General features: G+C 45.3%; 1 protein-coding gene and 1 long non-coding RNA gene across 2 annotated transcripts in view; one reads left to right on the forward strand and one right to left on the reverse strand.

Annotated features, from left to right (window-relative positions):
* Window positions 1–3,762: 3,762 nt before the first annotated feature.
* On the reverse strand, window positions 3,763–8,549 carry LOC105871426 (uncharacterized). The gene is made up of 3 exons (XR_012915928.1): window positions 8,403–8,549; window positions 5,601–5,725; window positions 3,763–3,945 (listed from the first exon to the last, which is right to left on the reverse strand). It is a non-coding gene; the product is annotated as an uncharacterized LOC105871426 (long non-coding RNA).
* A 126-nt stretch (window positions 8,550–8,675) lies between these two features.
* Window positions 8,676–16,071, forward strand: part of ARHGAP36 (Rho GTPase activating protein 36) — a 30,091-nt gene continuing 22,695 nt past the window's right edge. Inside the window, exon 1 of the mRNA XM_012764740.2 lies at window positions 8,676–8,791. Coding sequence (XP_012620194.1) covers window positions 8,734–8,791 — 58 coding nt within the window. The 5' untranslated portion in view covers window positions 8,676–8,733. The remainder of the gene's footprint in view (window positions 8,792–16,071) is intronic.

The following is a 16,071-nucleotide window of genomic DNA, read 5'->3' on the forward strand; positions in this document are numbered from 1 at the left end:
AGCAGGTAGAACAGGCTGAAGGAAATATGCTTTATGGGGAAGGCTAAGATGAGCATAGGCAGAGAGAAGGAGTCAATGGAAGTGGAGAGGCTGAAGGTACAAGAGGGTAAGAAATTCCTTGGTGGCTGAGATGGCAGCAGAAGGAGGGGCTGAGCTTCAGAATGCCAGTGAGGGGGGTCCCAGAGAGGGTCCCTTCTTCCTTTGATGTGGAAAGGAAACAAAAAAACCAGAGGGGTCAAGGTTCTGTATTCAGTCCCTGAACCTGGCCTTGAGCACTAATATCACCACTCCTGACCCTATACCTTTCAGGGCATCTCACTATCACTGAGTAAATTTGAAGAACAGCCTCTGATGACAGCAAGATAAGGCAATATATTTGGAGGATATTTTGGAGGCTCTTTCCCTAGGGAGGTGAGAGAGAGCTTTAGCCTCAGTCCCAGGATACAGGCCCCAGACCCTGACCTACTGAGGAGGGCCTACAGTCCATGACCTGTACCCACGCTACACAGTCTCTTGCTTCCCTGTTGCTGACATTGGCACTCCAGAACCTCTCTTGAAAACAAAGTCAGGGTCCAGTCTCTCAGAGACTTGTTTTCCTCTTATTTGCTAAGGCACTGGGGGCCTAGAGTCCTGTGATCTGACCAAATGCTTCCCCCATTGAGGGCAAGGAAAAGGACTTTCTGAATATAACCTGATCTTCAGTTCTTTGACATGTGTACAGAGCCTGCTGAATGCATCAGATGGCCTTCCTGGCACTTGATCTGGCCCCAGCTACAGCCCCTCTTCCCTAGCATGGCTGCTTTCTGGTCCTAGGCAGATGCATCTCTGATGGCGCCTTCCTGCCTTGCCCCTTAGTTTTAGTCTCTGACAAATTTCTTGGGATCTGGAGGGTGAAACAGCATGACAGTTATAAACTCTGGGTGCTTGAAAGTAGGGGAAGGTGCTGGGCCCCAGAAGGCAGGAGAGGGGGGCCTTGGGTGAATGCCAGATCCAAAGCAACCCAGAAGATAGTGAGTCATCAGCATTTTTTGTCCCAGGGCCAGTTCTGGTGTTCACATTGCAGTCTCTATGGTGCCTGGGATGGAGGAACAAAGGGAGGGAAGGGCAAACAACCCCCTAGCTAAGGGAAACTGGGGCTCTGAAGCTAGCCCTGCATCTCTGTTTAAGATTGGGTTGTCCCAGGGTTGAGTTATAGTGGAGGAGAAAGACTTATTTGCATTGACAAATGGCAATTAACGGGAGGGGTTTATTAAAAGTGAGAGAAACTACAGGCTCAAAAATGTCAGCAGTTAGTGCACAAGAAAATTCCTTCACTGCACTTTCCTCTCCCTCTTCTCCTTCTCCTTTTATTCCCTCCCCTTTTTGCTCTTCTCCCTTCTTCTCTGCCCTCCTCCTGCTTGCTCCATCCACCCCCACTCACAGCTACCGATGTGATTTCTCACGTTCTACAGTCAAATGCCATTAATCCCAACAAGCTCACGAGGGTCCAGCTAAGCTGTCCCATGAACCAATCCTGTAAGCAGACAGACCAGGGGAAGTGGCAGGCAGACAGCCCCCCACCCCGCCCCCTCATGGTGATGGCAGCTAAACCAATAAACCAGAGTGGCTGCCCCCAAAATAATCAATAAATCACTTGTGGTCCAAGAGAGGTGGAAAACTTTCCGGCAAGCAGTTCTCAGGACATTTTCCATGACCTTCTCTGCCTTGAATGTCCATGGCGCACCAGCCACAAGAGCCAAGACTGACTCTGCTCTCAAGGTGCCGCTCCCAGATTCCGCCTGGCCTGTCTCAGTTTCAGAGGGAGGTCATTCATTCCAATGGGATGTGACAGGTGCCATCTTCAGGCCCCTGGCTCTGCTCCCAGCAGCTGGGACTGTCGATGACTGCAAATCCCCCAAGTGCCATGCTGGTCTTAAGAGAGCAAGCCCTGGAGTGGGCAGATGACCTTTCGAGAACCCACCAACCCAAGGTGGGATGGCAGTGTGATGTAATGGACCGAGCCCTGGACTAAGATGCTGGACACCTCACTTTTAGTGCCTTTTCAGCCACTAACTTGCTAGGCGGTGTTGGGTAAGTCACTTTCCCTTTCTGGATTTCAGTGTTTCTCCCCCCACACACACACACACCGTGATGTGAGGAGGTTGGACTAGATTATCACTAATGACACTTTCAGTCCTGGTAAGCAAATTTTGAAATTTTCAAGATCAATTATCTTTGGAAAATGTCTAACTCTGATTTAAATATGTTTGGGGATTCCTTCTCTAGGGCTCCAATTTAGCTGTTTTGTCACCAAATCCTTCACTCTAAACTCCCACTCCGTACATGCAGCCATTTCCAAGCACCTAAGCTCCAGCTACAAAATTGAGACCACTCATAGGATGCAGTGAGCTAGGCTGATGCCACGGCACTCACTCTAGCCCAGGCAACAAAGGGAGACTGTGTCTCAAAAAAACAAAAACAAAAAATACTGAGCTAGCCTTCCCCTCTTGCTGAGCTAGTTCTGTACTTGGGGCTGGGACATGATGATGGAGTCCTCAGGTGGAGCCCTGTGGGAGGGGATGCACCACTGACTCCCAGATTTTAGTAGCTTCTGCCTAAGAGGAGATTCCTCTAATTTTGTATTTCAAACTTCTTAATATACAGTAAAGTTGAAAGAATAGCACAATAAATACTTGTACATACTCTTGTAAACAATTTGCCACATTTGTGTGCTTTCTCTTGTTCTCTCCCATTCTCTCTTGTTATCTCTCTCTCTCTCTTTCTCTGGTGATCTCTCTCGCACGTGCGATCTCTCTCTCTCTCTCTCTCTTGATCGCTCTCTCTCTCTCTCTCCATTTGAAAATATGTTGCGGATATTGTGACACTTCGTCTCTAAATACTTCAGAATGCATCTTCTAAGAATAAGGATGTTCTTAGTTGGGATGATTCTCAGACTTTCTAAGGGCTTTGGAATTCTCAGCAAGGGGAAAGTCTATAGTCTCTGGAGTTCAAAGGGGGTCAGGAGATATAAAGGTCTAAAGACCAGATTTTAGTCTGGATGTGGGTAATATAAGAGGGAGCTGAGCACAAGAGAAGGAGGCACAGACAGTGGTTCAAGTACAGGTTACAAACATAAAAAAGCAATGACTTTGGGCAAGTCACTTCCCTTCCTTGAACTTCAGTGGCTTCATCTATAAAATGGAGGTGTGCTAATCTCTGTCCTATCAACCTCCCAAAATATATGACAGTCAAGTGTGAAAATAGATATGAAAGCACACTGGGAGCTGCTACACTTAAACATATGTGGGCAAGTGATATGCGGAGATCACCTTCAGAGCTAGTAAAGCTCAAGAGCAATGCTTCTTTGGCCACAAGTCTGGAAATCTCTTATAACACATGAAAGTGGATGGTCCCCTGCCCAGCCCCCAGACTCATGTTACTGGAAGGCACAGAATTTTCATCTAGAATGGAAATCTCAGTGGCTTAAATTTCTAGTAGTTTTCCAAAAGCATAAGCACACACCTCAGTTATTTCTAGTTCTTTTTTCAGATAACTCCATTTTCTCTTATTGATTATAGCACAAAACTAAAAGATCACTCCCCACTTTTTCTTCTTTCTGACATTTTTTTCTCTGACTCCTTAATTCCTACTATTCCTCCCACCCCACCCTGTCGAGACTCCTGGAGTTGAAAAATTCTCTCATCCTGCCTACCCCTAGCTCAAAGAGCAAAATGCTTTACAAAATTAAGTGAGCATTTGGGATTTTTAACTTGATTTTTATCTTTTCATTCAACCAGAGGGGTACGTGTGTGGGAGCTGCACTTGTCAACTAAAAGCAATTTCTCTGCCTCCTTGGGGACTGAAGTGTAATCGTAGCTCTGTCTTTCTGGTGTCAGGATGAAACTTGCATTTTCCGGAGTGGTGTCAGCACAGTGACAGACAGCTCCTGAGATCTAGCAAAGAGTACTGGAAAAGAATGGGCAAGGGGAGAGAGATGTGGAAGCTGGTCTCAGCTCATCTCTCCTCCCCTGGGTGACGTTGGGCTAGTCACTTATTTTGCCTCACTTTTCTAACTTTAAAAAGGTGGGAATAATTTTTTCCCATTTCTATCTCACAAAGATGGTGCCAGGACTTTGTCAGGCTTTGGTGATATGAAAATGTTTGGAAGTAATGGAGCTACAGAAGAAAAAGTAACTGCTATGGAAGCAGTATATCCTAAGAATGCTGTTAAGTAGCTAGAAAGGAATTCAAGTTTTCTTTGTACAACCCCATTTGAGAAATGAGGGAACACTTCTGAGGTTCAAAGAAGTCTCACAAAGGTCCCCCATGATTTCAATGATATGTTCACCATGAGCCCAGCTAAATCTTTCCCAAACCGAGAAGCAGGGAGGCAGTGTCTTGAGGTCCTGGAGCCTGGAGTTCCCTTTAGAGAGTACACATGGTCCCTGTGTACTCCATGTGGACCTTTTGATAGTATTTCTCAAAAGAAGGTGTTGGAAGGCAGGGTTGCTACCTAGCCAATTCCCTCCATGGTCCCCTGGTGGGGTACTTTGTTATCTCACTGCTGAAAATGCAGAGACTTCCATAACAACCTGCAGAGGGAAGTGGGCAGAAGGACTGAGCTTTCCCATTTTATAGAGGAGGAGCCTAAGGCACAGGTTGGGAAGCAGACATACTTAGATTCACCCAGCCAGTCAGCCTGTGAGTCCAGCCTTGCTCCTGATATTTTAACTGCTCTTTCCACTGTGTTTCAGCTGTCTCTTGCCTGACACAAAGAACCCAACAAGTAGGAAGTTCAAATGAAATAATCTGACTGGGAAGTACTATGTAGACATATACATAAGGATTCTTAGAAAATCCAAATGGTTGACCTATATGGAGTATGCTCATTTTGAACACACCTAGACCCTGTCAGGAGTCAAGTTTTAAGGTTTGATCAATTTCCCATGCTATGTATTTCCCCATGCACCCAAAGGAAGTAGAGTGGGATTAAAGTGATTCATTTCCCCAGATGGTTGCCTCAGTGTTCCTTGTAGCTGGCGTGCAACAGGAAGAGATGTTGTGGAGGGTTTGCTGGCATGGACTTCTTTCCTTTATATTAAAGTATCTCCAACTTTAGTGGGCATAAAGGCCCTTATGGAGAGTCTGTTAAAAATGCTATTTTCTGGTCCCCATAACCAGAAATTTTTGTTCAATAAGACTGGAGTGAGAGGAGGGAATCTGTGTTGTTACACGACATTCCAAGTAATTTTGATACATCTGGTTCAATGGACCATACTTTGGGAAACACTGATCCATGACAAAGTTTAAAAGCTTCTGATTCCTAGAGTCCCATTTAATTAGCAATCCTTTGCCTGGGTGCCAAGCACTTTGGGGCTTTAGGAAAAAAGATAAGAAGGTTTGAAGCCTACCTTTTCAAGGCCAACAAGCCCCCAGATTGACTTCATCATTATGGCCAAAGACCTCTAGGCAGATAATGACCTAAGTTACAAGCAGCGTGCTTGGTTCTTAATTGAAATTACAATGGGAGACCTTTAAGATGCAAAAAGCTGTCTAGCTCTAGGCTTTGGACTGTCAGGGTGAGGATAAAGATGCCCAAAGTACGCTTTGTGATCACATACCTCAGGATGAGAGGATGTAGTTGCAGGCTCCTGGTTGTAATTGCAGCAGCTTCCTGGCTGCTTGATGGGGGCACTAAGGATCCCTGCATCCTTGGGAAGGGGGAGCCATAAATGGTTATATGCCCCTGCACAGGAAGCAAGTTCTGCATTTTACTCACAGACCAACTTCCTCAACTTTTTCTGGGTCAGCAAAGCCAGCCCAAGTGCCCTGTGCCACTAGCACAACCCCAACCTAAAAGCCCCAGTCATTCCCCTGTCTAGCTTAGTCCTTTATTCAGCCGGGACAAAGTCATAGATTTTTTTCTATGAGTAGTGTTCTTTTTCTAAATCAAATCCAGAAAATAATATATGTTTATTAAAAAAAATGGGAAAATGCTAAAATATGAAAATAATAAAATAGTTAAAAATTACCCATAATTGCATTGCCTAAATACAATCACAATTAAGATTCTGGTGTGTTTCTTTTTAGCCTTTATTTCCTATGTATAGGCTTATTATTTGTTTGCAGTGTTTATATTACAGTGTGCACACATTTTGCATTCTGCTTTTTATCATTTAAAAGTATCATAAATGTATTATCGGATTATCATATAAGCTTCCAAATCATACACTTAAAAATAATTGCACAATAATTCATTGAGCGAATCAACATTATTTGCATAACTCAATATCTGGCACCTAGAGGACATTTGATAAATATTTGTTGAATGAATTAAGGGATTGATGGATGAATGCATTCTCCTATTATGTGACATTTAGTTAAGGATAAACATTTTCAAAGGGAATTTAACACTGAGTGATTAAGTGGCAGAGTAAGCAGGTCAAAGAAAAAGTAGAGGGGAGAACTGCTAACCTGATTACTAAATAACTTTGTTTTAGAATTCCGATCTGTATATTTCCCTTTTTCTTTTCTTTTCCAAAAAAGTAGATATTAAATACTTTGGTCTGCCTGGAACTTATTCATAACTATTAATATCCTCATTTTACAGATGAGGAAACCAAGCCTAAAAGAGATTAATAACCCTCCCAAGATTACAAGCTACTACATAGTAGAATTCAGCTTCCAATCTAGTTTTGAATGTCCTTAGCTTTGTTTATTTCACATTACATCTCTTGAGAAAAAGGCAACAAAGGATAGCTGTCATGAGTTTGTCCCTCAGGCAGAGCTGCTCTAGAAGCAGGGACACTTCAGTTACTGAGGACCCTCGGAGTATTGGCCCAGGCAGCCTTTGTGCCATGAGGGAGCCGGAAAAAAAAAAAGAAGAAGAAGAAGTAGCTCATTCAGTTGGGAAAAAAAGGAACCCATTGAGGCTATTTCAAAAGCTGGTGCTGGATAAGCTCCTGGGACGAAGTTAGGCTGAGATTTCAATATCTATAGGCTGAAACTGGGCATTTCTAGATGTCAGACTTGTTTGGCTTGGACGACTCAGTATTTGTAAAGCAGAAATTGGTAAAAAAAAAAAAAAAAAAAAAAAAGCAGGTCTGATGAATGTTTGTTATCTTTGATTGCTTTTAGAAAACAGAGAAAACTCGAAATGATTTAGAAATTAGTGCAAAGGCAGAGAGGTACCATGTTTCCCAGAAAGGAAGGAAAATGAGTGGAAGGCCTTTAAACTCTGACTACAGCTCTGCTTTTCTAAGAATTGCATGGCAAAGTATAGGCAATTTTTCCATTTTATGTGCCCCTTTTGCAGCATTAATGCTAATATCAGTGGTTAGCAAAGCAAATGTAATAACTGCTCTCCCCAAAGGGCTCGTGATTGCTGACAATCGAGCTGTTGAAAGAGAATTTTCCATATTTCTTTCTACCTCCTCACTAGCATTTTGATCGACAGAGCCCCATTCTCCCAATGGAGGAAAACAAGGCATGGAGTCACATCTGTACAGCTACCAATGGAGAATCAGGAGAGAAATTAATTTGGGCCCCTGGGCTTGAAGAGAAAAGAAAATTTTGTTTAGAAGCCCTTCCTGCCCAATATGGTCCACCTATGGGGCTGTTTCTACCCCAGGATTTGGGGGGCAGGGCTAGTTTACCACCACCCAAGGTCCAAAACACTGAACCAGCTGTGGCATATGCCCCAATATTTGTTTAAAATTAAAAAATACAAAGCCATAAAAGAAGTGCAAGAAAATCCAACACAGTACCACCTACCATTGAAATATCAAATTCTTTCTAAAAATAAATGTTGATCCCCCTCCTATACCAGTGCCCCAACAGAAGTATAGGCAGTGGAATCTGTAAGACAGCAGCAACTGGGGGGCACCCAGCATTTAAGCCCACTTGACACTGCATTCTTTTATCTCAGTAGGTGATCAACCCTCTCAAAACAAAGGTCCCCAGGAAGGAAAGCATCTCCCTCTTCCCTACAGGCTTCCCAGGGCAGGGGCAGTAAAATTACTCTCAGATTCTGAGCTCCTTGGGGTGGAAGTAGGGGGCAAAAATCATTTCTCCTACTCACATTCTTGGTCTACTAGAATAGAGCAGTGACTTAAAATCAGACTTGGAGCTACCCAGGGCTGAGGTGATGCCTCCCCTTCGGATTCAAGGTTCCAGGGACAGACACCGCTTCTTGCTTAGTGTGGGCCTCCTGAGGGCTGAGATAACATCTCCGCTAAACTGTAGACTTTTCTAGAGCTGCTATACAGTCTCACGCTCAGATCTGAGGTTCCCTGGGACAGGTGTGCCAGCTCGCCTTCAAATTCCAGCTTCTGGGGACAGGCTTATTTCATGTGCCCGATTAAGGACGCCTGGCACGGGGCGGGGGCCAGAGACCTTCCCTCCCTCTGAGATTCGGGGCTCACCAGGGCTGAGATGGCATCTCCCCTTACCCTCTGGGCTCCCTGGGGTAGGGGCAGGGTCCTGCCCTCAGAGTCAGACCTTCCCGGGACAGGAGCTGTGTCTTGGCCTCCCTCCGCGTGGGGCAAGGGGCTGTTGGACAAGCGGCCTCTCCTCCAGCGGGAGGGGGGGCTCCCCTGAGGCCCTGCCCCCTTTGTGACATGCTCGAGGTGTCCGGTGACTCTTAGCTGGGTGCAGGGTGCGGCCCAGGGCGTGGTCACCAGGGGCTACTTAGGGCGGCCCGTGCGGGGGACGACGCGGAGGTCAGCTGCGAGCTGCCGGCACTCGGCGCGGGTCATGGCGTGGATACTGGACTGCCTTTTCGCGTCGGCCTTTGAGCCCCGCCCCCGCCGTGGTGAGTGGGGCCCACCGAGTCGGGGGGCTAGGGTGCTCCGCCCGGGGGTAGGGGCGGCCAGAGGCTGCAGCCCCGGCTGGGCTCCCTGGGCTTGGCTCACCGACCCCTCGCCTCCCTTCCCGCTGGCTTTTAGCTAATTGTTCCTGGCTCAAGGGAATGCCCCGTCGAGGCCCCGCATAAATCACCAGCTTTGCCGGGAACCGCCAGCAATCGCGCTAATGGCTCTGCGCGGGGCAAGCTCAGGGGCGGAGTCCCTGGCTCAGTCGCCTACAGGGACAGCCAGAGCCTTGGGGCCAGACACTTAGGAGTGCTGTTCTGCAACCCAAGGGCCCTAAAGGCCTAAGGATGAACGTCCCTGGCAGAAGTAGCCAGGCTCCTGGGACCCCGAAGAAGGAGGTGGGGGTTTCTTTTGCTTTGAAGCTTGTCGCCCTGTTCCAATGTCAACCACAGAATATCAGCACCCCTTAGAGTCATCGAATTCAGCTCCTTCATTTAAGAGATGGTGACATTGAAGCCCAAAGATGGGAAAGGCCTGCCCAAGGTCACCCAGAAAGTTGGCAGCACATCTGGGTCTGCCAACTGCCCACTGACCCAAACTGCCCAATGGCAGAGGCCTGGAGTCTTTAGTCTGGGTCTTAGCTTGAGTACTTGAGATCAACGCTTGGTTCCCCTATTCCTATGGAATTGAGAGCATAAGCATTCAAAGATCACAGCACGGATGTAAGTATGTGGGTCACATTTCACCCCTTTCCTGGAACTGGTTCTACAAAGTACATTTTAGAAACTTATAATTTTTTCCTCCTTAAAGTTTCAGGAGACTGATATTTTCTTTTTGAGATTCCCTAGGACCCCCACCTACACTGTCCTTCACTCCCCCTTGATAAGCCCCACCCCCTGCAGCCTGCCACCTGCCCCCACAGCCACCTGTTTTTCCATAGTCTCCACCTCCAAAATCTATATTGGTTAGAGTGCGTCATTGGTCACCAGCCATAGACCAAACCTGGAGTTGTCTCCTCTTTCCTCTGCCCCCTCACGGGCAGGGGAGGGGAGGTAGGGAGAGGAGGGGCCTCAGCAACCTAATTCAGCAGAGATCTGTTTTTAGTCCTTGCCAGCCCCAACACCCTGCTGAGAACCATCCTAGGATTTTGACCTCCTGCTTAGAGACTACAGCATGCTCTACCAGTTCAAGCACAGTCTCTGACCAGCCTCAAGGTCTCTGAGAAGGAAAGATATGTGCATACACACAGATAATTTAATATTTTCTTTTGTACATTTTTTAAGTTTATGCGATCCTCTGAGTCAAAAAATAAGGGAGTTCGATAAAATACGTCTTAAGGCCTTACTGCTCTAACATCCTACTTTTGAAAAGAGGGTGGGGGAACCATTTTATTCCTGCCTGAACTAAAAGGTTGTTCTGTGACTCCAATGAGATCAAGGATATGAAGGCTCCTTTATGAATAATTGCATGGGACGTAGTCTGCATTAGACAAGGAAGCCCACTCCCATCTATAAGCAACAATGTCTATAAGAGTTAGAATGCTTTTCCTTAACCTGAATCCAAATCTATGTCCTGGGAGTGTCCACCTTCTGGCCCTGGTGCTGACCTTCACGATCCTCCTTCCTAGGGCACAGTGCCAGCCGTCCTCATTCTCCCATCCCCCACTCAAGCCTGTTCTTATCCGGGCCAATCTTTCCCATTCCTTCATCTGTTTAACATGCCACATGGTTGCAAGGCCCCTACCCAGTCTAGCTGCTCTTCTTTGAACATGCTCCAAGTTACAAATGCCCGATGACATGGCCAAAAAAGGATTTCCAGCTATGCCCCTATAAATATCGTCCTGGATGGCTGACTTTCCCTCTTTTGGAAGCCCACGCCACACCCAAGGTACACACATACATAGTCATGAACACACCCATACATACACATTACCACACCCATGCATGCGCACATGCAAAGCCACAGACACACACACTTTACATGCATCACATACTTTCCACACACAGCACAATATATTCCCATCACATATGCCTGTACCACTCACAAATCCCATGCACGCGCCACACAGTTCACACAAAGACTTTATTGACATTGGAATTACTTTCAACTAAAGCTACCCTTTTATTAAAAAAAAAAGAAGAAGAAAAAGTAAACCCAAGTTCTTTTCGGAACGCCCATTGTGTATTTAGTTGGTTTTTGAACTCGAGTGCAGAGCCTTATATCTGCCCCTGCGTTTCCAGTCTGGTGAGACCTGTCTCCCAACATACCCCTGCAGCACACCACTGCCCACACCAGCTCTATTACTTATACAATAGCAGCTAATTTATGTGAAGTACGTTCCAGATGCTGGGCCCTTAGGCTCAGTTCTTTACATGTATGATCTTACTTAAGTCACACATCACTTTGAAATAAATAGTTAATCTTTGGGTATAATTTTTTGACCAGATAAGAGCCCACTTCATTGCACTCCCCCTGAGAAATAACTGTACAATGTGAAGGGTGGGACTTTTTGGGTAACTATTGATATTCTGTGGGGCTATAGTTGCCCTTGGTGCCCCCCCTTCAAATGCCTTTCAGAAATCCTCGGGTGTCAGAGGTGGGTGGGGGTAGGGGGAAAGCAGCTGGCTGCTGAGTTTGCAAAATGCAGGAGGTATCCTAAATGTTCCTTCACCCTTGTCCCCCTTGCCCAAGAGATAGTATGTCAGAGCAATTTTTGAGAGTGACAGTGGGCAGTGGGCAACTATATGAAGGCATTTGGGAGAGACGTCATTGAGGTCTGGAGGAATGGGGCCCCCAAAAGGCTTGTTTTCCCAGGGAAAGAGCACGATTGACCCACTTGAAATTCTCTCCCCAGTTCACTCTTGGCATTGGCTTTGGCCTCAAACAATCAGGCTTCTGTAAAGCAGCCAAAACTAAAGTTGAAGGGACCCTGGGGCCCACTTTACATACAAATTTGATCTTTTCTTGGAGATGGGACCCAATCGATTTGCTGAGGCCAATTCTGGTTGTGCTGCAGCAGAATCATTTTCCAGAACTGGGGAGAGATTGCCAATGAGACACCCCACTCCTCTGGCCAGGGTGTCAGACAAACACCTCCATTCACCAATGGCAGGACATCCCAAAGTTCCTTTGTGAATTACTTGTTGGCACCTCAAAGGACATTTCTACCTCGCAAAATAATGCTCTAGAGCTTAAGTTCCCAGGTTAGCCCACATTTTACCACCCTGAGGATGAAATGCAGAATCTGGGTGATGAAAGCCGGCAGAAAATACTACTCTTGCAAATGTACCTCCAGCAGTAGAGCAGACATTCATCAGGCTTAAATATCAAATGACTGAAAGCATATTGAGCATTGATAGAGCAGGAAACCTGAGGGTTCCTGAGGGTGATTATGGCAATCGTAAAAGCAACATCATTCCTGTTTTTCACACTTATCTACTAGGACAACCTAAATGTTCAACAATAGTGGAATGTAAATAAACTTTGTGACATATCCACTTGTTAGGTAGTATACAACCATAAAAATGGTGTTTATGAAGAATATGTAACAGCATGGAAAATGGTATTATCATAGCTGTGTCTAATATGTTTTTCTAAAAAACTGGAAGACAATTCAGCAATATGATAAAGTTAGAGATTCCAGTAAGGTAGTGGGATAATAGTTATTTTTTTCTCTGTTTTCCAAAGTTTGTATAAAATTTGTTCTTAAATACTCTTATAATTTAAAAAGGTTTTAAAAAGGAAAATTAAGGACCTAAGATACACAAACAACCTACACAGTGATCTAGATTCCCACTCTACATAGTTTAATCCAAGGACTTTTTTTTCTTCAAATTTTAGTTTAAATATAATGACTAGGTCAGGCCAGCCAAACATGATCTTCCCAGTGATTGCGAAATACCCACTAATACTGGGTGGGAAGAGACACAACTGGTTTGAATCCTAGGCCTGCTCTTAGAGTGTTGCTGTGAGAAAGTTACTTGATTTCTCTTAAAAGGATACATTTTATGCCTACAGTTTTGGGTTATAAATAAGGATGTCATTATATTAAATGTCTTCTATGGCTCAGGTATCAAAAGATGTGTTTTATTTTTTATTCACATGTTTGCCATTTGCAAATGCCAGTCACCCAACATAAACTATCTCATTTAACCATAACAGCTCTCTGGGGTATTATTATCTCTATTTTAAAGACAAAAGCTCAGAGAAGTTTAGTAACTTGTTCACTGTTACACAGTGGATAAGCAAGGATTGCAACCCCTTATGGTCTGACTTCAAAGCTTGAACAAGATTAAAAGAGATAAACATTTGCAAAGCTCCTAGCACTATGCTGACATACAGCAGACATTTCCTAGGTGGTCACTATGATGTTGTGAGTGATCCCTTGCCCAGGGTCCAGACTCTGGTCTTTGATCTATTTGATTACCTATAGATTCCCTTCTGTGAAAAGGTGCACATTTCAACTGGAAGATGCAATGCAAACACCACCTGTGTCCTAATAGCTGGGGCTCTGAGTCACTGGGAAAGGATTTCTGCTTCCTTCTGGCAGTATCATTTGTTCTCACATGTATCAGCAGAAGTAGGTAGATGGCATATTTGATGAGTCTTGGCAGCTACTGTCACTTCTCAGATACACTTCTTGAGAAATCACACGGCTTCCTCCGGATGGGCACCCAGTAAATACCCAGCAGCCGATAGGTGCCTGCTTAGTAAGGAAACTTAAGGGGTATGAGCCTATCCTGAACCCCTGCTCCACCTATTCTGTGTGTGATGTGGTTGACCTTTAATTGTTACCCCTCCTGTTGCCCTTCCCAAATCGGGGGCTCCAGGACCTACTCGGAAGCAGACGGGGGTAGGAGCTGGAGAAGTGTTTCTAAATTCCTAAATCCTCAGTGGGACTCACTAATAGATTATTTGCAAGGAGCAGTCTAGGGTCAGTGAGGATAGCATGCAGGATGAATAGGAGGGGTGAGGAAGAAGGAGGAGTTGAGGGCATCTTCCAGGGACTGGGAACATCTGAAGGCCAGTCTCTCACAGTTTTTTCTGCCATGAATCTCAATACTTCTCTATTCTGTAGTCTCTTTATCCTTCCCTGGGATTATATCCACCACCCCACCCCCAGCTTCTTAACCTTCCCTTACCACTTCCTACTTAAATGCAGCTTTAGCTTGTAGTAACTTGTTTCTGTCTCTAGAGGGAGACAACAGCATCAGGGAGGAAGGGGCACAGATTGGGGTCTTCAGCAGTTTTAGCAAAAGATAGATTTTATTTTCCTTTAACTGAGAAAAACAAATAAGAACTAACTGGAGATGCATTTTAGGTGCTGCATAGCATAACTCAGAAAACTTTCATTTCTCTCCCCATCATTCTATCTAGGTGGCTACTAGAAATTGGGTGGCCTTAGGAACTTTTCTTAATTTCTAGAGTAGAGGTGAGGGGAAACAACCCAAAAGTCATAAGGTAATCTTAGCTAGGAAATAGTCATTCTTTCCTTTTCTTGAGCACAAAGGCACATATTTAGGAGACAGAGTTGGGGCTGGGGCTGCAGTTGAAGTGGAGGGAGGTTTGGACACTGAGCCAAAAGTCTGAAACTTTCCTGTGTGGAGTATTACATCTGAAACCTTGCTCTCATTAACACTGCAAGAAGAAACTGCAGAGTGACAATTGGACTTAAGGTCCAGTTCTTTCGGGGCTGCATTAGGCTGATCAAAACATCATCCTAAAAGAAGAGGAACTATTTCAAGAGTGTCAGACAAACCAGTAATGAGGAAAATTGGCAGCTTAGTCAGTCGGCTCCACTTCCTGAACACCCTGGTTGAAACATTGGGCCACATGTGAAGGAAAAACAAAAATTCGTAAGGGAATTAACTAACCTTTTCTTAAACAATTACTACATGTGTTAGGCACTTGGCTGGCATTTTCCATGTTTACCTCCTTCAGTTATCTAAGCAATTTTAAGACAGGTATTAACATCTCCATTTTACAGCTGAAGAAACAGAGGCTCAGAGAGGTGAAGTAACCTTCCCAAGATCACACAGCAAGTAAGTGATCAAGCTGGGATACCAACTGAAACTTGTCTTACTCCAAAGCCTGTACTTTTTCTTTTCTCTCATGGAAAAGATAAAATACCTGATCCTCAGGAGTTTTACACTCATGGGGAAACCAAGATCTCTCCTCAATAAAATTCACATTTTGGTGCCCTGCCCCTACAAATTCTTGTTTTTAGGGTGAAAACAAGCAAATCTCTGTTTATACTGGACAGTAATGGGGTTTATTAAAGCATCTTACACCTTTACAATTCTTCATATTATTTTCATATTATGGGGACACATTCCCTGAACTCCATGCTGGAGGGAAAGGCAGAGAGACACAGAGAGAGAGACAGAGACAGAGACAGACTGACTTATGGTGGTGATTTTAAGCTCCAAAGAAAGTGTGTGTGTGTGTGTTTGTGTGTGTTCATCCCATGGTGGTAGCAGTAGCAGTGCTGACAGGGGGTAGCCCCTCCTATCCCATCATTTATATGGGTGGTGGGGGTCGGAGGAGTAAGAGGAGCTTTCCATTATGCTAACTGCCTCTGGCCCAGGGCTGTATCTTTGGAGCCATAGCCTGGAGCTTTTGGCTTCTTTAAAGTTGGAAGCTTTTCCCCCATTTCACAGGCACTGAGCTGTGCACTGAGCATTGAGGTGGAGTGAACTAGTCTTCACAAATCCAAGTGGAAATTACACAACCGGATTTAGACAGGTTGTCTAGAGGGTGTGTGTGTGTGTGTGTGTGTATGTGTGTGTGTGTGTGTGTGTGTGTGTTTTGGGGAGGAGAGGCAGGTAGAAAACCTTCCAGGATGAGGGAGAAGGCTCAGATGAGGGGCTGAGAGGAAGTGGAAGTGAAGCTGGTATATTCAGAGGAGAGTGAGGAGGTGTCAGACCAGCCCCACAGCAGCAGAAAAGCTGAGTGCCCGAGACCAGATGCTGGGAGATACCAAAGTTTGCATGAACTCCTTGTAGGGACTTAAGTGCGATGAAACCAAGGGGCTTCAGGTGGTCTGTGCCCTGCATGACTTAGACTGGCCTCTTTAGCCCCCACCATTTCCTCTGAAAAAGACTTTCTGGCTACATAATACCTTAGGCAATGCTTTTCCTGCCCACCAGGGATGAGGTGCTGACCCAGGCCCAGCTGGGGGGAAGCTTTATGAATGTTCCAGCTGCTTTTCATCCATGCACCAGGCTCATTTGTGCCAGCTGAAAGGGCACAATAATAACAGTGGCAATTTAAATCGTGCTTC

The sequence above is a fragment of the Microcebus murinus genome, chromosome X (assembly GCF_040939455.1).
Source record: "Microcebus murinus isolate Inina chromosome X, M.murinus_Inina_mat1.0, whole genome shotgun sequence".
Lineage (NCBI taxonomy): Eukaryota > Metazoa > Chordata > Mammalia > Primates > Cheirogaleidae > Microcebus > Microcebus murinus.